Source organism: Panicum virgatum, chromosome 9K (genome assembly GCF_016808335.1).
Source record: "Panicum virgatum strain AP13 chromosome 9K, P.virgatum_v5, whole genome shotgun sequence".
NCBI classification, from domain to species: domain Eukaryota; kingdom Viridiplantae; phylum Streptophyta; class Magnoliopsida; order Poales; family Poaceae; genus Panicum; species Panicum virgatum.
The window spans coordinates 64,561,594-64,583,811 of record NC_053144.1 but is presented as its reverse complement, the minus strand read 5'-3'; the positions used below and the strand labels follow the sequence as shown (position 1 = coordinate 64,583,811).

Here is a 22,218-nt window from a genome sequence, read left to right as displayed (position 1 = left end):
CTGATTAGCACGAGATGAATCTTTTAAGTCTTATTAGTCCATGATTGGACATTATTTATCAAGTAACAACGAAATGTGCTACAGCAGGGGCGGAGCTGCAGCTTCTCACCGGGGTCCGCCGACCCCAACGAATTATATAAAATGCAATGGAAATCACTGTTGCTACGTGTTAATAGTGCTTAATGACCCTGTTGATTGATAGACATGACCCCGACGAGCTGGTGGCCTGGCTTCGCCCCTGTGCTACAGTTCCAAAATCCAAACTTTTTCGCGAACTAAACACAACCTTGTCAGGTTATAGCACTTGGTGAATGAGTTCCCGCTGGCAGATACATTGTGCATACCTCTTCGCTTAAGCTGGTTAAGGTTAAGGATATACTACCTGATTGCTTCACGGAGTAGTACTGAATCACGGGGTGTTCTTGTTAGCCCGGACGGATATTTTTAATTTGTCTGCCCTTATCTCCCTCTGGTGTCGCACTGAAGGTTAGTCTTTTTTCTTGGCTGTGACGCGCGACCAAGGCCTGAGTGGCCCTGTTTAGTTCCCAAAAAATTTTCTACAGTGTCCGTTACATGAATGTTCAAACACATGCATTAAGCATTAAATACAGTTGAAAAAATAATTAATTATACAGTCTAACTGATTAGCACGAGATGAATTTTTTTAAACCTAATTAGTTTATAATTAGATATTATTTGTCAAATAATAATGAAATGTGCTACAGTACCAAAACCAAAAACTTTTCACCGACTAAACAACAGGTCTCTACTCTCGGACGGAGCTTGTTTGCATGCATGCTCAGAGAGATGAGCTTGGAAATCGCTTAGCTTCCATTTTCAAAAAAAAATAAATCGCGTAGCTGTTTTCTAATCAGCTGATGTCTAACTAGTCTTAAATTTGCCTAGCTTGGCAAAATGCAATATCCTATGAACCTGCATCCTGACAGCATATTTTACATGACTACTAGATGCATTGACTTCCCCCAACTGACCTCACTTGTCATGCATGGAGTATAGTACTCCATCCGTTCTAAATTATAAGTCATTCCAAGAATTTTAGAGAGTCAAAGTTTTTCAAGTTTGACCACATTTATATAACAAGATAATAATATTTATAATACCAATTAAGTATGATTAGATTCTTTGTTAGTTATATTTTTATTGTGCACCTATTTGATGTCATAAATCTTTATATTTTTATTTATAATTTTGGTCAAACTTTGAGATAATTTGACTCTCCAAAATTCTTAGAATAACTTATAATTTGAAACGGAAGGAGTATATGCGAAAAAGGGAACCAGAGCTAGGCTTTTGGTGCTAATCCATCCATCTCAGAGTCTCAGACGATGATGACACGGGGCAGGAGTCCGTGCACAAAACAGCGGCATGACTGACGCGGCAACCCACCCACTCTCTTGTCGGAACAGCCAAAAATGTGCCGACCCTGCGACTGCGAGCCCAAACAAAAGGCGAATTTGTGCAACGAGTCGCGGTCCACCAGGGCACGCGGTTACGTGGACCATCCCCGGTCCGACCAGCCGGCCGGTCAATGGCTGGCTTGGCACGACCCAGCGCCAGCCGGTTTCCGTGAAACAGCTGCGGCCACCAGCTTTCTGGCGGGCGACCCAGCGGCCAGCGCTTTGCCTACGTCCGCGTGCTGTCGCGCTGCCGTCATCATCCCGTATTCCTCCCTCGGCTCGGCTCGAACTTAGGATTTGACTAAACTGCCCCCAATGGCATCAAAATGCTTCCAGTAAAATGCACTCCGTGTTTACTGTTGCAAGACAAGATGATGTAATGTAAATGTACTACGTCAGGGCCGATTAACTATCTCTTGGCCTGGTGGGTGCGTGGCAGGGTTGTGGTTGTGGGGGCGCACCCAGTAGACTTTGCTGGCTCTGTGTCGTCGCTGGCTGGTAGATTCACATGTGTCTATTGGATCGCTGTGCTTAACCTATTTCAGAGAAAAGGCCTCTGTGCTTAGCTATGATTCCACTGTGTTAGTACTTCCCTCCGCACATGCTGATGCAGTTGGGAAACAGGATGCGGCGACAACGACGGTCTCTCTCTCTCTCTGTGTGCAGGAACCATCATCCGTGGAGAGCGAGCATAGGACGGACCGACGCAGGTTGGCCTAGGTCTATCTCTGTTCAATTTTTGAAAAGGACACGATCTCTTTGCGTCACCAAGATAATCACACTGGCCGTTAAATGCGATGATATCTTCCTTGGGGACAAAAGTATCTTCCAGCAGCTCGACGATTGGACGTCCGATCAGCAGACAGCAGGTGGTCTGACTTGTGGGACACAAGCTGCCGTAAACTGCCGACGGGGAGCAGCATTTTTTCACTTGCCGACTTGTACTGCGGACCTGCTGTGATCGAGTGTCAAAGGAGTCCGGTTTTTCTTCGTGGACCGGCAGCTTCTCAGAAATTAAACCTCGAGAGTCCGAAGGCAGTCAGCGTGAAAAAAATGGAACCACGTTGTCTTTGTAATGATAGTGATAAATAGCACGACATCACACGGGATTAACCGATTGAGGAGTGTACTCCACTGTAACCTTGACTATTCCTGTGTCACCATCACATTTGAGATTTGACCACACGAGACTACTAACAAGTCGTGGCAGCTAACTAGTATGCCGTGGAAGAAGTACGTTCTGCGCAGAGGCAGGCGCACAGCAGACAAACTAGTAGAGGGCACTGGTGACAAATTTATCCACAGTCCAAAAACTCTAGACTCAAGAGGAACTTTTCTGCAACTTGCACACGACAACCCCATCTTCTCCCTTCCTAATTAGCATGCGTTGAAACTGATAACCTCAAGTCCAAATTATTCCCAAGACACCACGGATGGACACGGACACGCCCACGACGCTCCCCTTCCCTCCAGCAACAGCGACCGCGCCATGGCGCCGGCGCAAAAGGCCAAGCACGACGAGCCGGAGACGCGTCGACGCTTTGGAGGTGTGGAGCATCTCGCTTAAGGATAACGCGCCGGTGTACGGTGACCAGGAAGAAGTAGCGTGGGGGATCGGAGGGAAGGGAAGCGATTAATTAGTTAAGTGCAAGCACGCGAGGTGTTGGTTAATTAGGTGGGCGGGCTGTGCCTGCCCTGCCTGGTCATTATTCTGTGCCTGGTGGGGATCATGTTTTAATGCCTACTGCTCCTTTTAATTAATCGGGGATCAATTTTTTTAGCCCTTTTGTTGCTTGCCCTTCGTATTGTATTACCACTGCACCACCGGCCGATCACAGGAGAATCACGGATCCACCCTCCACCTGGCTTCTCGCCCTTCCTTTTCTCGTCTGCGAAGTGACGGAAATACCCCCGCCGCCCCTTCGGGTCCCAGCTATCAACAAGCGTCCCCTTTTTCTTCCTCCTCGAGTCCTCTCTCGTCCTGGGTCCTCGTCATTCTGTTCCCGGCGACGGTGAGTGAGGCAGCAGACGCCGCCACCAGGCACCAGTCCCGGTTCTCGAACCCCCTGGTCCCCCTCCTTGCCTTCTCCGTTTCCGCAGGCCGGTTGCCTCTTAGCCTCACCGCACCGCCGGGCGCAAACGCAGCCGTGCCGGCTTCCCTCCGCCTCTCTACTTTTTCGAGCAAGCTCCGCCTCTCCAGTGGCGGCCCTGGCGTGGTGTGGAGATCCTCCCGGACTTGGATCGCTTTCTTCTTTCGCTGGTAAGGAAGCGTTAATCTGCTAGGATGGATTATTTTTACAAGGAAGCGTGGGTTTTGTTCGTTGAGCATCTCTTGTTCGCTCTGAGAAATGGAATCCGAATCCTGCTCTCCGAGATGAAATTTGGAAACCCTAGGCTATCTGATTTGTTGCGGAATCGATTGTTTGTTGTGAGGAGCACTACCAAGTATTTTATTTTCCAGAAATTTTGGTGGTCCTCAAAAAGAAAAAAAAGGTTCTTCATGTTCAGCTCTTTTGCTTTGACCGTGCTCATATCGCTAGGACCAGGCAGATATAGGGCGGGGTCTAGGAAAATTTTGCATGACATAGCTGGGAACCAAGTTCATTGTGTCTGGAGAACGGGAGCTGCATGACTTAGGCATCGTCAATTCATCATATCAACCTTTTTGACTACTTGTTTGGTGGGGGGATGCGGTCGTCCGGTGCCATGTTGTGGCGTGCAACTATGCGGCACCTAGTAATTCCAGGCAGGCACGATATATGATGACCACAGTTGCTCTCAAAGTGTTGCTGCCATACCAGATCCGCTAGGAATTTCGGACACCCCAGCTAAATGATGCTATTAATTCCAATGGATCCGAAAATGACATCTCTTTTGCATTTTATTTCCTCCTCTGTCCTGCTTTTGCTTCTGTTCTGCTGCTAAGCAGGTGAGAGGGAGGGAGGGATGGACTTTGGATACCAGTTGCGGCTAAGTATTTATGGAGTTGGTCTAGCTATGTTGGCGACAGGCCTATAAATGGACTTTCCAAAAAGAAGTTTAATAATTTGATTGACATTCATCTTCTATTAATTTCTTAGCTTTTGTTTATTTATGGAGGATTATATCAGGATTTGCTTGTGAGACTATTGGGATTTAACTTGCAGATTTAATAATTGTGCGTGTATTCTTTTCAATGTCATACTGCCATGGCATAAATCTGGTACTGGTACGTCAACAAATAAAATCCAACAAGGAGAATTTGTTGATTATGTACAGTCCATTTATGATCTCTTCAAACCCTGACTCGATGCACTTCCTGTGCTTAAGCCTTTAAGCTGTATCGTCTTATCTGCAATTGTTCACCGCGACCATGACTATCTATTTATGTGTTAGTTGTCCATTCAAGTTACACGACACAACGAAGCTAGACTCTGCTCCTTATGTGCTGTTGTAGTAACATCGGTGAATGTTCCATGTTGTACGGGCACAAATGCTACAATACTTACACTGACACAATTCCTTATGTATCATTAATATCACGGTTCAGGAAATATCACATTTGGTACTCCAGCAGGTGCTAGAATATGCGCACTAAAAAATTAAATTGTATACTGCACAGAACATATAATTTTCACTAAATTTTCCACTATAATGGCGGGAATAGGTAAAACACGTCAAACATCATATAGTTTCCTAAATTCTCATGGTACCAATTTATTGCAGTATATAGTTATTCTAGCTATTGATTTACGTGCCAATGAGATAGCAGGTTGCAGTTTCTATTCGATAGCTTTGCATTTTTGTGTAAAATTACTGATTATCCTATACCTTATTCCCTATTTGTAAGGGGTTTAGAAGTCAGCTATGGTAACAGAGTGTTTATGTCATGGTGTTGTACTGTGTTTTTATTGGACATAGCTGTGACATTTTTAGATTGGGTGGTGCACCTAGCACGGTTTTGCACTGCTTTTCCAGACATCAGCATGTCTTTTAAGTCTTAGCAGAATTACCCCTGCACCCTGCCTTTCATTTATCTATATGCGGCAAACACATAATTTCCCTCCACTTCTCATTTGAAATGCAGTTCTTTGCATCATTGCAGACCAATGCAAAGGTTTTGAATTATTGTTGGATTTAGGAGACCAACTGTCATTAACCAGGGCCGTGATACTAATTAATATTAAATTAACCCATTAAATGACTGTACATGCATTTACTCTTTACGGATTTTTTTTTTGTGTTCCCACTGGATTCGATTTCACGTGTTGATTAGGAAATTATTTTGTTTTTCTTGTACCTTAGAGGTTTGGAACTTTGGACTATTTATCTGTTCTTTCATTATGATCTACCAGTAACTTTGTTTTTGTACAACTTAAAATCCATCTTACCTTCGTCTGTTTGTCTTGTCCAGTTGATATCATCATGCTGAGCATTTTGTGGTAGACGGCAAGATCATCTTTGGGTTCAAGCTTATACCTCCTTCCCACAAGGTTGCTCTAGAAAATATGTCGACACAGGCCTCTAACCGGTCGTACAGATATCCGGACAATACCCAAATACCATACTACAATGGCAATCTAGTGCCAGTTGGGGGCAATGGTACTTACTATATGCCACAAAATCATGATGATGGTCACTACATTTCCTCTGATGACGGATCGCAGAACACTAATTCTAGAGCTCAAGGTTTTCAAGCACAGTACTGCACCCTAGACTCGTCCTCAGCCAATTGTGTTTATCCTGCACATAACTCTACCTCTTCTCAGAGCCAAAGCGGGAGTCCCCTGTCTCAGCAAGAGAGCCACTCAGATCATGCATATGGTTCCTCTCCAAGTGCATCATGTGTTACTCAGGTTCCCAGTTGGACACTTAAGGATCTAGAAAATGTAATGCTCGGACCTGATTCTGACATAGGCAGCCCTGACAGCTCCTTACTATCTGGCACTGCTTTGCATGAAAACAATTGGAGAGAGCTTTTGGGAATTAAAACCGGGGATTTGAGGCAGTTAATTATAGCATGTGGTAAGGCAGTTGATGAGAATGCTTGCTATATGGACGCACTGATGTCTGAGTTAAGGCAGATGGTTTCTGTGTCTGGTGAACCGATGCAACGACTGGGAGCTTATATGTTGGAAGGTCTCATTGCGAGGCTTTCTTCCACTGGACATGCCCTATATAAATCTCTGAAGTGCAAAGAGCCTGTGGCTACGAGTTCTGAGCTCATGTCCTATATGCATCTTCTTTATGACATCTGCCCATTCTTTAAGTTTGGTTACATGTCTGCCAATGGTGCCATAGCTGATGCTGTTAAGGGTGAAAACTTTATTCACATCATCGATTTCCAAATCGCTCAGGGGAGTCAGTGGATGACTATGATTCAGGCCCTTGCTTCAAGGCCTGGGAGACGACCATACCTAAGAATCACTGGCATAGATGACTCAAATTCTGCTCATGCCCGAGGTGGTGGACTGGATATAGTTGGACAGAGGTTGCACAGCGTTGCTCAGTCATGTGGTCTGCCCTTTGAGTTCAATCCTGTTCCAGCAGCTAGTCATGAAGTTATGTATGAACATCTTTGTATAAGACATGGGGAGGCCATTGTTGTCAATTTTGCTTATCAGCTGCATCATACTCCTGATGAGAGCGTGGGCGTAGAAAACCATCGTGATAGGATATTAAGAATGGTCAAGAGCCTCTCTCCAAGGGTGGTGACTCTTGTAGAGCAGGAGGCAAATACGAACACGGCACCTTTCTTTCTTAGATATCTGGAGACTCTTGATTATTACACAGCGATGTTTGAGGCGATAGATGTTGCTCGCCCCAGAGATGATAAGAAGCGCATTAGCGCTGAGCAGCACTGTGTTGCAAGAGATATTGTCAATTTAATTGCTTGCGAAGGTGCAGAAAGAATAGAGAGGCATGAACCTTTTGGAAAATGGAGGGCAAGGCTTGCCATGGCTGGATTTAGACCATACCCATTAAGTCCAGTGGTGAACAGTACCATCAAAACACTGCTGGATAGTTACCACAGCTATTACAGGCTTGAGGAGAAGGATGGTGTCCTTTATCTTGGCTGGAAGAACAGAAAGCTGGTTGTATCTTCTGCCTGGTGCTGACATTTCCAATTTTGGAAGAAGCTTTGTTTAGGTATGTTGCTGGCACCTCACGTTACTTATCCCAGACTTATGCATCTCTGGCAACTTTTTAGTTTCCAAGCTTGGAACCACATCAGCCTTTTGACCGCATAATCTTCCATTAGGTGAGGAAATTAGTTAGTAATACCTGACCCAGTGATTTACTACTTTCCAAGCTTGGAATCATCAGTCCTTTCGGTTGGCTATATAGTTGCATAGTTAGTAGTTAGATAAGGAAACAAATGAATGATATGACCCATTATAGTTTTTCCCAGAAGATTATACTGGGACTTATAGCCCAATGCAAGTGTTCTACCTGAAGTCCCTGGACATATAAAATGGGATAGCAAGCGGCATTGTTCTTGCCAAATCTACTAAGCTTTTGGGATAATGGAATATCATGCTTCTACCATGCAACGTAGCTTAATGCATTTTGTGCTGTGTTGCTTCAGGATTAAATAACGTCTATTGAGGGAAATAAGTTTGTCTATGGGTTGAACACACGCTCATGCCATTCATAGGTACATTCCTTTCAACAACACAATTACTTAGTTTGTATTTTGTTTCGTACAGGTTCTTTCATGGCTTTGTGTTCAGCACATGAATCCAAGGTGGAACCTAGAGTTCTCAATGCAGACTTCAAAATCAAAAACAACTTGGTTGCTTCCTTGCTTACTGTTGTTGCCCAGCTTTCAAACAGTCCCATGCTCACCATCTTTTGGACTCAATGGTTGTGGCTGGTATACTCATCATGACTCTCGCTTCCATCCTCATCTAGGAGCAAGCAAACAGTGGTTGCCCCACCTTCTACTGGTATTAATATTGCATGTTGGTAGAAATCTAGTATCAGCTTCCGAATCTGGATTGCTGGAACCGTGCATGTTGCATTTAGGTTGACTTGTACAATGCTATACGAGTCTAAACTTATGCCGGGTTTTCGGTAGTAGGCACAAGAAGTGCCATTAGTCTGTATGTATAACCTGCTGCAGCTCGTGTATTGTACTACTTCCATACAGTATGGGTGATTTACTTGGATACTATGCCTGGTTTGTGGTGATCACAGTTCTGTTGGGCGTTAAGTCTTGCTCTCCATTGGTACGGCACAGAAATGCTGGGCCAAGATGGTAGGCAGGGGCAAGGAGTGCGAGTGTGAATGCCTTGTGACGTTCACCTGATTGGATGGCGATGCGTGACCGAACCACTCTGTGCTCCAAAGAAGCATGCTGATGCTGATCCTGTTTTCATCGCCGATCTCAGTTGAATGGTATGCTGCCTCTGGAGTCTGGATGCCTGTAGTGTGTAGTGGCTCAACCTTGGTATTCGTGTCTTGTGATATTTTGCTTTCAGTCGGGTTACTCCATCATCAGGGTTTCAGATTTGCTTGGCAAAACAGCACAATCCCAACAGCGAAGCGGCTGTTTGGTGACGAGGGCCTCATCTTGTGTCTGAAACTCTGAACAAATTCGCTTGCTACATATAATGAACCATCAACTGGAACCACTGAACAGATTTTTTTTTGAAATAAAACCACTGAACAGATTGATGAAGAGAATCGTGGCGCCAAGTCATAGCCCATCAGACCATCGCCCACGCTGGACGCGCCGCACCACGGTTCCGCGCGTCGCACTCATGCTTTCGCTGCGGCGCTGAGCTACTGCTAGGTGCTAGCTGTTGCAGGGTTGGAGTCGCTGCCACCCACACCCATTCTCGTCTCCCTTTTCCCCTCCTTTCCCTCCCCCACCCAATCCATCATCCATCGTCGCATCTCTCCTCGGTAGCCATCTCTTCAAGGAAAGTAAAGGTTCCTCATCATCCTTTCGTTTCTTGGGAGCCGAGAGCCGCTGGGACCGGTGCCTTTCCTCCTCTGCTTCCCTTCGCCCTTCCTGTAGTCTTGCTGGTTGCTGCTGTGAATTTCTCCTCCTCCTCGGTTCTTGATTGCTGAGGGTGAGAGAGGATGCCGGCGGAGCTCGGCTCCGACGCCTGATCTTTCCGTCGATTGACCAGGCAGCGGGTGGCGGTGGTGCATTTCTGGGATGGGACTGCTGTTCGTGGAGCGGCTCGAGGGGGAGGGCGTGTTCAGGTGCCGGCGCTGCCGCGTGGACGCCGCCTCCAAGGACGCCATCATCTCCAGGGACTTCTACGGCCGCACCGGCCGCGCCTACCTCTTCGACCACGTGTATGTTCTCTGCCGCCTCCCATTTAGCTTTGCTAGCTCTCGCGGCAACGGTGGCCGCTGGCCTGTTGGAATTCGGCTGGTAGTGCAGCTGTACTGCAAATAGAATGTGCCGGTTTCAGATTAATCTATGTCAGAATTGAAGCGAGATTATAGAACTCTGTTCATGTTACATTGGAAGCCATGGTCATCACAGGTTCTCCAATGCTAGAAATGCTGCTGCGAATACCACGAACGAATTTTGGCTTCCTCGTCGAACTATAGCATGCCTATGATACGCCTGTAAATAAGTTCGAAGTTTGGCTACCATGTTGGAGCCTTTTTCAGAGTTGACAATGGCTTAATCCATTCCTTGTTACGTGTACTTCTCTGTGATCTTTGAGGTCCCGAGTCCCGACAAATATGCACGCTTGACCAGTCATCAGACTGTATGTACTCCTGTAACTTGCTTCACAACTTAACGTAGTGTGATGTTGAATACTGTTGGTAGGGGTGGGGATCACATCGGTATGGCAGTTGAAAAAGAAAAGTCCTAGGTGTATTTCAAGGATGACAAAGGCTAATTACATGTTTGGCTATGGACTGATAGTTATAGCTGCACTTTGTGGGGTCTGCCTTAAAATGAAGCCATTATCATGAGCGTAACGTAGTTCCCCTGTTTTGTCATTGTTATTGTACTTGCCACAAAACCACTCTCCATTCCATTTGATAAACTCACTGCCACTCTGTCAGATAGTGAATAGCTTGTAATCAGAGCAGCACAGGTCAAAATCCTATCTGTATCTTTAGCTTTCTTCCCTTATCCATGCATGCATGTTCAGATATGATCATTAAAATCCATATTTTTTGGCAATATTTCAGTGTGAACATATGCCTAGGACCGAATGAGGATCGAAATCTTGCAACTGGCCTCCACACAGTGAATGACATCTACTGTAGCTGCTGCCAACAGATTCTTGGCTGGAGATATGTAAGTACAAACATAATTTGGTTTATCTTGCAACAATGATAACCTCATTCTTTGGTTCATGCTCGGCACTAGACACAATAGGAAAACTATTTTGAAAAAAATTAACCGCAGAATTATTCTGTGACAATTTTCTGAAAAAAAGAAAGAATGCTGAAGAAGACATACATATAATTCCTTCATGAAACATATCCACATTGAGCAACCATGAGTATATGGGGAAAGAAGATTAACACTTCATTCAGTTTGTCAACAAATTACTAACGCATAAACTGATTTTCTTGGAAGTATTAGCTAACACTGAAGTGAACTCTCTGTTTCACTCTTTGGGCTTAATTATTGGATTGCAAGATGGTTTAAAATCTAGTTTTCTGGAGATGTCCCCCCTTCCCGGCACCCCTGTTCTTGGAAGTTAACTTTGATATTTCAGCAAAGAAGTCAAAGGATTTACTCAACTTGACAATATAATTTGCAAATGTATCTTTTTATTTCTCACGATCTCTGCATACTTCTCATTGGTGCTGTTGACTGTTAGTTTTGTCTGTTCAACCCAACTTCAGGTCCCATTCTGCTGCTATACTCACAAGTCAGAGGAACTCCTTTACCCCAATCATATTAACTGTTACTCTGTTAGTGGATCATATTAACTGTTACTCTGTTAGTGGATAGGATTTCATTATTTTTTGAAAAGATTGATAGAGTTTCTTTATCATGTAGCAGTGTAACACCCTTGCTTCTAATGTCTAAAAAAACACATTACATTTCATAGACAGGATACCATTCCATTCCTCAAATGCTAGTCAGGTTTTTGGTGGCCAATTGCTGGCATATTACTACCATATTCTTCTTATTATGTATCCTAATTCATGGGTGGTGTGCAGGAGAGAGCCTACGACCAAAGCCAGAAATACAAGGAAGGGAAGTACATCCTGGAGAGAGCTAGAATGGTGAAAGACGGCTGACGATCATCGGAATGTTTTTTTTGAAAGTTTATCATCGGAATGTTCTTACCACCGAAAATTGAAGAAGCGCACAACCATAAAGATATCGGGCAGCTTGAGCTCGCTGCCGATTAGCTAGGGAGATGATTGCAGATGCTGTGATTTGTGGAAAATTACTGATTCTGAATTCTCGTAAAAGGATTCTGGTAACTTGTTAGCAGTGCTAACGTTTGGTGACTTATTGGTGATCCGGTGAATAGTAATGAAGCTGATTTCACTCTGATCATTTGTTTTTTGAAAAGCTACTCTGATAATTTCCCCTTCATCAGGCCTTAAGGCATCAGCCCTTGTGGCCTCTGAACTCCTGATCCCACGGGCAGCTTTGTGGGCCCGCCGCTTCTGGATTCGGGCTCCTGGCTTAACCGCAGGCGTCTGGAGCGGCCGCTCTATATAGCGCGCCGTCATTTCACACGCCTCATTTTGAAATCCGCAACGCAATCCAGCGCGATTCGGTCGCCATGGAGCCGAACCGCAAGCAGGGTGACGCCGCCTCGTCCAAGCCCACCGCCGCCGACCTCGAAGGCGGCCTCCACGCGATGCGGCTCAGCGATCCCTCCTCGCCGCGACTGCAGCCGCGCCATCCTGCGGCGGCCTCGTCGCTGCTGCTCGACCCGCAGCAGGTGCTCGCGCCGACCGCGGCGCCCGTCGAGCGGCCGCCGCCGCACGTGCCCCAGTCCTCGCCGAGAGAGATCGCGCCGACGCCCGGCATGCGGCTGCTGCCGGACCAGCACCAGCCACAACCGGAGGCGCGGAGCTCCTACGGCGGCGCCGAGCTCTCCCCAGCCGACCGCATCCGAAGCAACTCGAGCGACTGGCTGATCTCGAAGGCCCCGGCCGCGCCCACCCCATCGGTGGCGCCGAAGCGGAGCAAGCTGAGCGCCAGCGCCAAAGAGTTCCACCCCACCTCCATGCCCCACCTCTCGGTAGCGCAGTGGCCGTCGACGCCGATCCCCAGCACCAGCCAGAATGAAAACGGCAGCCTCACCGCGTACCACCCATCCGCCCTTCTCGGAGCGCTGCGCGCTGACGCGGCTCTCCTCCGATGGACGCGGGAGCATGTCCGGGATCGCCTGCTTCGCCCAGGCACGTTGGATGCGGATGCGGCTCTTCTGATGTCCCCGGAGCTCTCGCCGCACGTGGTCCGCCTGCTTGAGGAGCGCGACGAGACGATGCGGCGGTGCGTGCTCGCCAAGGTCAAGCCCTTCGTGCACACGGTCATGGGGAGCCGCGAGGGGCACGCTGTGTTCCTCGAGTTGCTGCGCGCCTGCGAGGGGCGCTTCGACGAGCTCGAGGGCATCGTCCAGGCCGCGTGCAACCGCAAGGGCTTTCTGATGCGCGTCGTCCAGCAGAACCCCGGGTACGTTCGCCGATCAACTCCTCCGTCAATTTTGCACAAATTGGTGCGAAATCTGAAGTTGAGCCCATCTTTCTGACGAGGAACGTTCGCTGCGCAAGTTTTGGGTACACGTTTTTGCGATTCACATGTTCAATAGCAATTCCGATGAAAACCGAGAGAGGTAGATCAATGTAGACATGCGCACTACGTAGATTCAAAGTGCTCATACTAGTTTTGTTGAAATATCGTGATCTGCTAGAATTAATGCTGCCGTAGAACTAAACGGCGAGTGTTGTGTTGCTTGCACGGTGCAGGGTGATAGCTCTGAAGGAGCTCATCAGGGTGGTGGCGCCGGTTCCTGAACTGCGCGAGACCCTCCTCGCCGGGCTCTTGAATGAATGCCTGATGGGACAGAGCAATGGTGATGTGCTGCTTCACCACTGCTTCATGTTTCTGCCTCAAGAGGATTGCAAGGTATGTGCCCTTACCATTGGGAACACGACGCGGCTGTGGAAACCTATTGGCCGAGCTGAGCTCTTTTCTCTCTCGATCTTAGATTATCATCCGGCTCGCCGTCGCTTCCATTGACGAGATGCTGTCGTCTCCGATCGGGTGCAACTGCCTGAGTGTGTGCTTGTCGAACGCAAGAGACGGCGAGCTCCAGGCTCTGGAGGAGAACATCTCGAGGCGCGCCATCGCAATCGCCACGGATCAATGCGGGTACGAGCTCGGCATACGAACGATGCCTGTCGTCTTGTGCGACGACGATCCCTCTCATCAGCTCGAGAGTTTTTTTTTTGCCGTCGCAACTGACAAAATCAAACCTCTTCGTGCCGCAGCATCAACTTCCTGCAGTACGCCCTGAGGTTCGGCAGCGAGGAGCTCAAGGTGCGCATCGTGGAGCGCGTGGCGGAGAACATCGTGGACCTGTCCAGGCACGGGGTGGGCAACTACGCGGTGCAGGCGTGCTTCCTCCTGACGGAGTCCGACGAGGCGATGCGGCTCGTGCTCTCCGCGTTCCTGCTCCTGCGCCCCGGCGAGCTGGAGGCGCTGGTGCGAGACCCGCACGCCCCCTTCGTCCTCGCGAAGCTGCTCGACAAGGGCAAGCGCGTGAGTTGCCTTGATCTTGCGCACCCCCCCCCCCCCTCCTCCCTCGTCGCTTGTTTAGTAGCTGATTGACTGCTGTGTGTGTGATCGGCGGCAGTACTCCCCGTTGCTCGCGGGGGATCTGGCGAAGCGGATCGATGCGCTGCCGGCGGCGGTGCGGCAGGAGGAGCATGCGACGAGGGTGTTGATGTGGGTCATCGACAGGCTGTTCCACAACTAGCAGCCGCTCTCCATCCAATAGGAAGTAGACGAACTCTTCTGTTCACAGCAGCACATCTATGTGTATACGTGCTTGCGACTGTAAGTAGATACAGTACTAGATAGGATATGCCGCAGGCCGTGCCGCAAGCAACTGCAAAGAGGCACCGCGTGTCATGTGGTGAGCTTGTGCCGATTGGTAAGTAGGTAGGTCCGTAGGTGATGCTGCAACTTTGGGTTGTCCAGCTCTGCAGGGCTTGGTTGATTGTTGATCCCGTGATGAAATTTGAAACGGCATGTCAAGGTTTTCTGGAAGTCCTCTTTTTGTGCGCCAAGCTTCTAGTGGCATTTAATTCCTTGCAACTCGATTCATTATCAGGTCAATTTTGTATGAGCATATTGGCTTTGTCAGGGCAGGGCACAGGGCAGAATTCAGGCGCGGTAGAAAACCGCCTTTCACGCGCCAGGCATCTTGGCCTGTCCAACCAGACACCTGGAGTTGCTGGTGCCGGAGAAAGGCGGTGCACGGGCGACACGCTGTCGCCAGGGAGCCGTATGGGTTTGTTACAGTCCGTTTTCCACCGAAGGGCCCCACCGGTCTGTGACTGATCCTTGTCTCCCCGCCCGCTGCCTCCACCCCCGCGCGCCCGCAGCTCGGCAACCGACCGGCACAAGCAGCCACCTCTCCGACGCGACGCGTCCGTCTCCCCGCAGTCTCCGGCCCTCCCCAACATGTCAGGCGGCGCGGCCGATGCCGGCGCCGGCGCGGGCATCGTCCCGGCTGATCATCCAGGCCGTGGGCCGCACGCGAGGCTCGCTGGGCCTCTCAGACGTCGCGGCGAAGCTGTTCGACGGAATGCCGCAGGGGGGGACATGGCGATCATTCTGTCGCGATGGGCGGGAAGATGGAGAGAAGCGTTCTTACACCTGGACATTGGTGAATGTCGTGACCACGTGCTCCAGAGCAGGAACCCTGAGTTGGTTTGGCTCCCCAGTTTTGCACGTGAACCCTTCGCCCTTCGCCCCTCCGAAGTTGCCGACCGATGTTCCTCGGCCGGCGTCGCACTGGGCATCGATGCGGAGCTCCAGCTCCAATGGCCCTCAGCCCGGCGCCACCGCCCTCCTCCTGTGCGGCCACAGCGCCAGCCTCGACCCGTACGCCTCCGCCCGGCAGACCGCGCCGCTCGTTAACCAGGCCGACTCCGAGTTGGGGAGTTTCGAGAAAGAGATTCTCCGCGGCCTGAGGGACCCAGCCGTTGCGATGATCCCGGAGCTCTCGGATCGAGTGGCCTCATTGCTCGATCGGCCCCGTTTGGTGGCTTTTTCAAAAGACATCTTTCTATATTTGAAGTACTAAATATAGACTAATTACAAAAATAATTATAGAACTCGTCTGTAAATCGCGAGACGAATCTAATGAGTCTAATTAATCCGTCATTAGAAGTTATTTACTGTAGCATTACTGTAGCGATTTAGCATCTGATTACAGCCTAATTATGTTCATTAGATTCTTCTCGAGATTTACAGGCAGCAGTCGCAATATGTTTTTTATTTCGTCTAGATTTAAGTCTCCATGCAGGTGCCGGAATTTTTTTTTTGGAATTTTGATTTTTGCATCTAAACACGGGCCAAAACAAACGACCAGGACTTGCGTGCTCGACGTGGTTTGGTGCGACGGCAGTTTTCTTATTGCGCGCGCTGCTAGCAGCTAACAGCGAACAGACACGCGTCAACTAATAGATAAGCTTGTTTCTCTTCTTTCTTTTCCATTATCCGTTTCATTTTCTCCAACACCCACCAACGACGCTGGGCACACATTTCATTTCCTGCTAGTCTGCAGTATGAGAGCTTCTATATGTGTATTCAAAGTTATAGATATGAGATTAAAATATTTATAATAGGCTAGTACAAAGTTCTCAGTTTCAGAATGCAAAGTTTTTAGTTAAAATTTTTCTGGTTTTGGAGAACAAAGTTTTGTGTCTAGGAGTAATCTGTTGGTATAAAATTAATAGATATTAATGCCTGACTTAAAATTTTGGATCTAGGAGTAAAAATTTGAAATGTGGTCGCACAAAGTTTGCAAAGTTTGGAATTCGGAGCTAGGTGTACAAAGTTTATAATATGCTAGTAGAAAGTTTATAAATTTGGTGTGCAAAGTTTTAAATTACAAAGTGTGTATCTTTGAAATACCATGTTTGAAATATGCTAGTAAGAACTCCCTAAATTTTGAGTGCAAAATTCCGGACTTGTTTCTAAAAATGTTTATTTGTTTAATTTTTGGAATGCAATTTTAAAATCTGGATATCTGTAAAGCTTTGAAAATATAGTTGAAATTATTTTCACTACCAATTATAAAGATTTTAGAATGCTACTTGAAAGTCGATATGTGCAAAATTTTAAATTATATGATTTTCAAGTTTTTGGAGCGTAAAATTTGACATGCGACTTTGAAAGTTGGATTGTTAGAAGTTTTAAACATAATTGGAAAGTTTTTTAACTTTAAGTCTAAATATTTTCAAAATGTGAATTCGAAAGCTAGATGTGTACAAAGTTCTTCTAGTTCCATGTACTTTGATATGTTAATTGAAAGATATGAGGTTCCTTTTAGTTTCAAGTATAAATGGTTTTCATTTAGGATTTTTTGAATATCTTGATATTTAATTGTCATTTTAGCTTTTCAGATCCAATTATAAAGTCTCATGCATATGTCTTGAAAGTTAAGAATAATTAACTTTTTTTATATAATGGCGGGCAGGGACCCCTCCAAAGCAGACGATACACATCGAACAACACCTAAGGCAGTATAAACCACCACACAGGACATAGGGTATTACGCTCCGGCGGCCTGTCTAAATCTTTGTGTTCCTTGCACCAACGCGTTCTGATCTCGGCGAGTTCCTGCCTCGGGGTATACCTCGGAGAGCTTAGCGGTTAAACACCGATAGTGGGTCTTTTTTGTTATGACTAAACCATGGTGAATTTATTTTTGTGACCATGATGTGTCCACATTAATAAGAAGCTTAGTAAACTCCCATTTTGCACAGGTTTGGCCAAGGTTCATTGATAGCTCTGAAACAAGACTTTTGACCACAACACTTCATAAGCATTCAGGTGAGATCAAGGCATATTGATTGCTGTGAAAAAATTATATACATATGTGTTTCAAAATACAATGGTATGAAGTCCCTAAATTTAGATGTTAAATTTATTATAATTTAGAGTTCGGAGTATAAAGTTAGAATGTTATATTTCTGAAGTTCATATGTTCTAATGTTCAAGGACGTAATGTTTTTCCAAATAAAGTTTTAGAACCGAGAAATACAAAGTTTATGATAGGCTAGGTTAAAGTTCCCAACATGGGAATGCAAAATTCTTTAATTATGAGTATTAGATCCAAAAGTACAAAAATGTTTTATCACAAAGTTCTAGATTTTTTGAAGAGTAAAGTTGGATTCACGAGAGTACAAAGTTTATAACTTGCTAGTAGAAAGTTTTCTAATTTGGGCTGCAAAGTTCAGAGTTTATTTTACTAAAATATTTTTGAAAAGTCCAAAGTTATCGAACTTAGTGTTAATTTTTATTTCAGTAGCAAGTTTTTATGTAGAAAGTTCTATATCTATTTGTAAAAGATTTCAAATATCCATGTATAAAGTTTTGTATCTAGTAGTATAGACTTTTAAATTTAATTGTAGAAAGTTCTGAAATTTAGTGTACAAAGTTTTGGATTTACAAAGTTGTGGAGTCCGGTGTGAAAGTTTGAAAATATATTAGTAGAAAGTTTCTGAATTTTAGAATGCAAGATTTGTATTAAAGTTTTGGATTTGGGAGTACAAAATTTAAAATAAAATAATAGCAGGTTTTTGGAGCTAATAAAGTTTATTAATGTGATATTGAAAAGTTCATAGCATCAGGTTCGAAAGATTTGGAACCAACAAATTATTATTGTAGTACAAAGTTTATAATTTTAGATTTTATAGTTTCTTAGAACTACAAAGTTATTAACGTGCCAGTACAAAATTTCACAATTTTCAGATTTGAAAGTTCTTTACAACTACAAAGTTATTAATGTGCTAGTATAAAGTTAATTTTTCATATTTAAAGGTCTAGAATTTGTAAATATTTTTGTATCTAAACTTATAGTGTAAAATAACAAGATTTTATATCTAGAAATACAAAGCCCCAATATTCATAGTGCATTTGCATTCTCTTTTTCTTTTTATTTCCAATATTTTTTGTGTACAACAATATTTTGAATACAAGTATCTTTTCCCAAAGGAAGATGCAAAACCACTGCCTGAATGCATATCCTACTACCTACTGACAGAACCATGTATGAATGCATATCCTACTATCTATTGACACACCCATGCAACGAAAAGTATGACACCCTTGTAGAAAAAAAATACCAAACATGCATGTAAGTTTTTCTATGAATATCTTTCTGTTTATTTTTTAAAAATCAATTATATAAGTTGAGCATAAGGGTTATAATTTTTCTTATTTTCAAATTTTTAGGTATTACCATTGGATTATGTAAATGAAGATGCAATTTATTCTACGTTAGAGAACGATAGCCAATCTATTTTTTATTTATCCTCCTATACTATGACACTAAAGAATTGTTTCACATCTTCCTTTTTTATTAAATCTTATTGTCTTTTTATTTTTATTTTTATTTCTCAGTCTTACTAGTTCTACATGCATATGGATGTGAAACCCCCCGCCCATCCACTCACCCACACACCCGCTGTCCCGAAAGAGAAAAAAGAATAAAGTAGAAGTCAGTGTAGAAGCCTAAGCACAGAACTAAAGATGAATTGATTAAGGTAATGCCAGAGTGTGTTTCCTACCAGAGCAAGTCAAAATATGTATTCTCTACTATAACTATTGGTGCATGAGCGTTGCTTTCTAGTTGCTGCGCTCGTTCGCCGCAATGCTGCCGCGGCGCACGATCGTTAAATAATGGCTCCCGTGCGACGGCCGTGTTCACCACGCTGCTGCGCGCCGTCGTGCGCGTGGTGCAGGTGGAAGGGCTCCACCTCCACAGCACAGCATCGTCCAGGCCGTGGCGTCGCCCTGGGATGCGACAGGAGGTTACTGATGGGCGTCGCGAACCGTAAACCCGGGTACGCGTCGCGTCCTCTGCGAGCTGCTGGTGGACGAGGACGATAGCCCTGGCACGGCGGACCAGGACGAGACGTCCCCGCGGCATGTGCTGTCCTGGCAGCGGCAGCCGGCAGCGCTAGCCGACGGCTTGTTCTGCTCGTACGCGTCGGCGCGTGCGTCTCTTAATCGGGTAGGATTCGGTACGGTGATGCGATGCAATCCGACCCGGCCGCCGCTCGGGGCTGTCCCGTGCCGTGATCCCGTCCGTTCCGAGAACCCGCACTATATAAATGCGGCCGGCAGGCCGCAAAATCCTCAACGGCAGATTCGCAACAACGCAATCCATCCGGTTTGTGCCTCGACGCCCCCGAGATCGACATGGACGGGACTCATCAGAGCGCCGCCGCCGCCCCGATGGACCCCGCCGCCGAGCTCAGCGCCTACTTCCGCGTGATGCGGCTCGGCGACGACGACCCCTCGCCGCGGGACCAGCCCAAGCCCCAGCCGCCGCCGCCGCCGCCGCAGGTGGTGCCCGCGCCGGCCGCGAGGGCCGGAATTCAGATGCAACAGCTCCAGGCGGAGGCGGAGCAGTACTACCTCCCCCAGCCGCCGGACTACGCCTCCGAGGGCGCCGGCTACGTCCCGCCCTACGCCTCCTGCAGCGCCGGCGGCTTCTACAACTCGCACTTCGGCGCGCACAGCCCGCGCTTCAGCGCCGCCCCCGCCCCGCCGTCGACGCCGAACAACCCGGGCGCCGGCGCCGGGCACTTCGACCCCGCCGCCGCGTCCCACCCTTCGGAGCCGTCGCGCTCGTCGTCGGCGCCGAGCCCCAGCGCCGCCCACTTCCAGCTCGTGCCCAGCGCCCCTCACCCCGTCGGCGACTCCTACTCCGGCCTCAACCCGTTCGCCTCCGCTTTCCAGAGCACGCTGAGCGCGAACCCGGTGGACTACCGATCCTGGATCCCCGCGCCTGCCCGCTACTACTACCCGACGCTGGAGCAGGTCCGCTCGCGCCTGCGCCGCCGCCCGATGGATCCCGACCTCCTGAGGTTCCCGGAGACTGCGGCCCACGTGGCCCGCCTGCTCCTGGAGGGCGACGAGCAGGCGCGCCGGAGCGTGCTCGTTAGGGTCAGGAGCGACGTGCTCAGCGTCACGGGAACCAGCGAGAGGCAGGCCGTTTTCCTCGCGCTGCTTCGCGCCTGCGCGAAGCGGCCCGACGAGCTCCGGGACATCGTCGAGGGCCTGTGCAAGGGCAATGGCTTTCTGATGGGCGTCGCCAAGCACAATCACGGGTACGTCCGTTCCCCTTCTGGAAAAAAATAATCAGGCCTGGCCTTTCCTTTCTGATCAAGCTTTGAAATTGTACCTCAAAAAAGATCCCTCAATCAGAACTCTAAAAAAAAGATACCTCAATCAATTTTGCGAGAAAAAATTGGCACTGCCTCCTTTAATTTGGCATGATCACTTGACCAGATAGATACTCGAATCGAAACTGAGAAGAAATCACAAATGTTCAGATAATAATTCCTTCCTTATACATTATACACGGCGCAGGTTGGCAACTGTTGTGAAGGAGCTCGTCAGGGCCCTGGTGCCTCACCCCCAGCTGCTCGTGCAGCTCATCTGCTGGCTCCTCCGCGAACGCCTCATGGAGCAGTACAATGGCGGGGAGCTGCTTCAGTACTGCTTCACCACGATGTCTTACGAGGACAGCAAGGTGCTATGAGTACTGCTGCTTGCTGTTAATTTTGACCTGTCATTTGACGATTCCTCCTTTTCCGATGATTGGTTTCTGCCAGGTCATAATCCAGTTCGCCACCGTGATCGTCGACGAGCTGCTCTTCTCGTCGTTCGGGTCGAGGTGCCTGGCGGAATGCCTGGTGTACGCGAGGAACGGCGAGCTCCGCGCCCTCGAGGACATCATCCTGAACCGCACCGCCGAGATCGCCATGGGCCAGTACAGCAACTACTTCCTGCAGCGCGCCATCGAGTGCGGCAGCCAGCTCCTCCAGGTGGCCATCGCCGACCGCGTGGCGGCGGACGTGGCCAGCCTGTCCCTGGACCGGTTCGGGAGCTACGTGGTGGAGGCCTCCTTCCTCCTGCCGCGCACGCCGGTGCCGCTGCAGCGCCTGCTCGCCGCGTTCGTGAGCCTCCGCGGCAACGAGCTCGCCGATCTGGTGCGGGGCAGCTACTCCAACTACGTCGTCTCCAAGCTGCTCGACGCCGCCAAGAACGTGAGCCCTCGATCGGTTACCTGCCACGTCATCTGATTCGATCCGATTCTCCCTTGATGTATAGTAGATGCGTGTTTGCTTGTTTGGCGCTGACTTGTGGTTGACTGGCGGCATGCGATGCAGCACTTCCCGCAGGAGGCGAGGCTGCTGGCGCGGCGGATCGAGGGGCTCCCCATGTCGGTCCAGCGCGAGATGCACGCGCGGGGGGTGATGAGGACCGTCGGCAAACTCAACCACAGGCACCTAGGCAGCCACCGCACGCCATACTAGCCTAGCCGAGATGTGTTGTTCGATCTGTAGTGATTCTTCTTCGAGTATGTCATGTAGGATCAAGGATGCCGTGCCGCGATGCGATGCGGCGTTTTGTGTGTCATTTGTAGTAGTACGTTCAAAACAACTATTTTAACAGTTTGTTGTTACAGTTGGTTGTTTTCTTATTTTAACATAAAAAAACTATTTTGTACAATCTTCAAGACCACGTTACAGTTGGTTAAAACAAACAGTTTACTTAGAGGCAACAATCAATGTGCAAATCATGGCAATGGAGATGGGCGCATTGGGG

The 22,218-nt window shown here is 47.7% G+C and overlaps 4 protein-coding genes across 6 annotated transcripts; all 4 read left to right on the top strand.

Annotated features, from left to right (window-relative positions):
* Positions 1-3,358: 3,358 nt before the first annotated feature.
* On the top strand, positions 3,359-10,677 carry LOC120647010 (scarecrow-like protein 21). 2 transcript variants are annotated; one of them, XR_005664654.1, is made up of 4 exons: positions 3,359-3,678; positions 5,812-7,547; positions 7,987-8,055; positions 10,569-10,677. XR_005664654.1 is itself a non-coding variant. In XM_039923603.1 (3 exons), the coding sequence occupies exon 2, from the start codon at positions 5,906-5,908 to the stop codon at positions 7,514-7,516; it is 1,611 nt and encodes a 536-aa protein (XP_039779537.1). In that variant the 5' UTR covers positions 3,360-3,678; positions 5,812-5,905; the 3' UTR covers positions 7,517-7,547; positions 8,108-8,594. The 2 variants fall into 2 exon arrangements, 1 of the variants encoding a protein (XP_039779537.1); XM_039923603.1 differs by lacking the exons at positions 7,987-8,055; positions 10,569-10,677 and adding an exon at positions 8,108-8,594 and having other exon boundaries at positions 3,360-3,678.
* LOC120647011 (putative yippee-like protein Os10g0369500) lies at positions 9,096-11,901 on the top strand. Of its 2 annotated transcripts, none has more exons than XM_039923606.1 (4): positions 9,096-9,325; positions 9,539-9,710; positions 10,569-10,677; positions 11,556-11,901. In XM_039923606.1, exons 2-4 carry the CDS (start codon positions 9,568-9,570, stop codon positions 11,634-11,636), a joined length of 333 nt encoding a protein of 110 aa, XP_039779540.1. In that variant the 5' UTR covers positions 9,096-9,325; positions 9,539-9,567; the 3' UTR covers positions 11,637-11,901. The 2 variants fall into 2 exon arrangements, with proteins under 2 accessions (XP_039779540.1, XP_039779539.1); XM_039923605.1 differs by having other exon boundaries at positions 9,096-9,384.
* Positions 11,902-12,133: 232 nt separating this feature from the next.
* Positions 12,134-14,338, top strand: LOC120648234. The gene is made up of 5 exons (XM_039924968.1): positions 12,134-13,032; positions 13,326-13,485; positions 13,568-13,731; positions 13,851-14,121; positions 14,216-14,338. Exons 1-5 carry the CDS (start codon positions 12,134-12,136, stop codon positions 14,336-14,338), a joined length of 1,617 nt encoding a protein of 538 aa, XP_039780902.1.
* Positions 14,339-19,983: 5,645 nt separating this feature from the next.
* LOC120648233 lies at positions 19,984-21,926 on the top strand. The gene is made up of 5 exons (XM_039924967.1): positions 19,984-20,136; positions 20,224-20,714; positions 20,977-21,139; positions 21,222-21,656; positions 21,780-21,926. Exons 1-5 carry the CDS (start codon positions 19,984-19,986, stop codon positions 21,924-21,926), a joined length of 1,389 nt encoding a protein of 462 aa, XP_039780901.1.
* Positions 21,927-22,218: the final 292 nt, after the last annotated feature.

Bases quoted from the DNA above. Each gene is read 5' to 3' on its own strand.
- LOC120648234 (XM_039924968.1), top strand. From the start codon at position 12,134: ATGGAGCCGAACCGCAAGCAGGGTGACGCCGCCTCGTCCAAGCCCACC. The intron at 13,732-13,850 runs GTACGAGCTCGG...TTCGTGCCGCAG, and splicing joins ATCGCCACGGATCAATGCGG to CATCAACTTCCTGCAGTACG. The intron at 14,122-14,215 runs GTGAGTTGCCTT...GATCGGCGGCAG, and splicing joins TGCTCGACAAGGGCAAGCGC to TACTCCCCGTTGCTCGCGGG.
- LOC120648233 (XM_039924967.1), top strand. From the start codon at position 19,984: ATGCAACAGCTCCAGGCGGAGGCGGAGCAGTACTACCTCCCCCAGCCG. The intron at 21,140-21,221 runs GTGCTATGAGTA...GGTTTCTGCCAG, and splicing joins TGTCTTACGAGGACAGCAAG to GTCATAATCCAGTTCGCCAC. The intron at 21,657-21,779 runs GTGAGCCCTCGA...CATGCGATGCAG, and splicing joins TGCTCGACGCCGCCAAGAAC to CACTTCCCGCAGGAGGCGAG.
- LOC120647010 (XM_039923603.1), top strand. From the start codon at position 5,906: ATGTCGACACAGGCCTCTAACCGGTCGTACAGATATCCGGACAATACC.
- LOC120647011 (XM_039923606.1), top strand. From the start codon at position 9,568: ATGGGACTGCTGTTCGTGGAGCGGCTCGAGGGGGAGGGCGTGTTCAGG. The intron at 9,711-10,568 runs GTATGTTCTCTG...GCAATATTTCAG, and splicing joins GCCTACCTCTTCGACCACGT to TGTGAACATATGCCTAGGAC. The intron at 10,678-11,555 runs GTAAGTACAAAC...GGTGGTGTGCAG, and splicing joins AGATTCTTGGCTGGAGATAT to GAGAGAGCCTACGACCAAAG.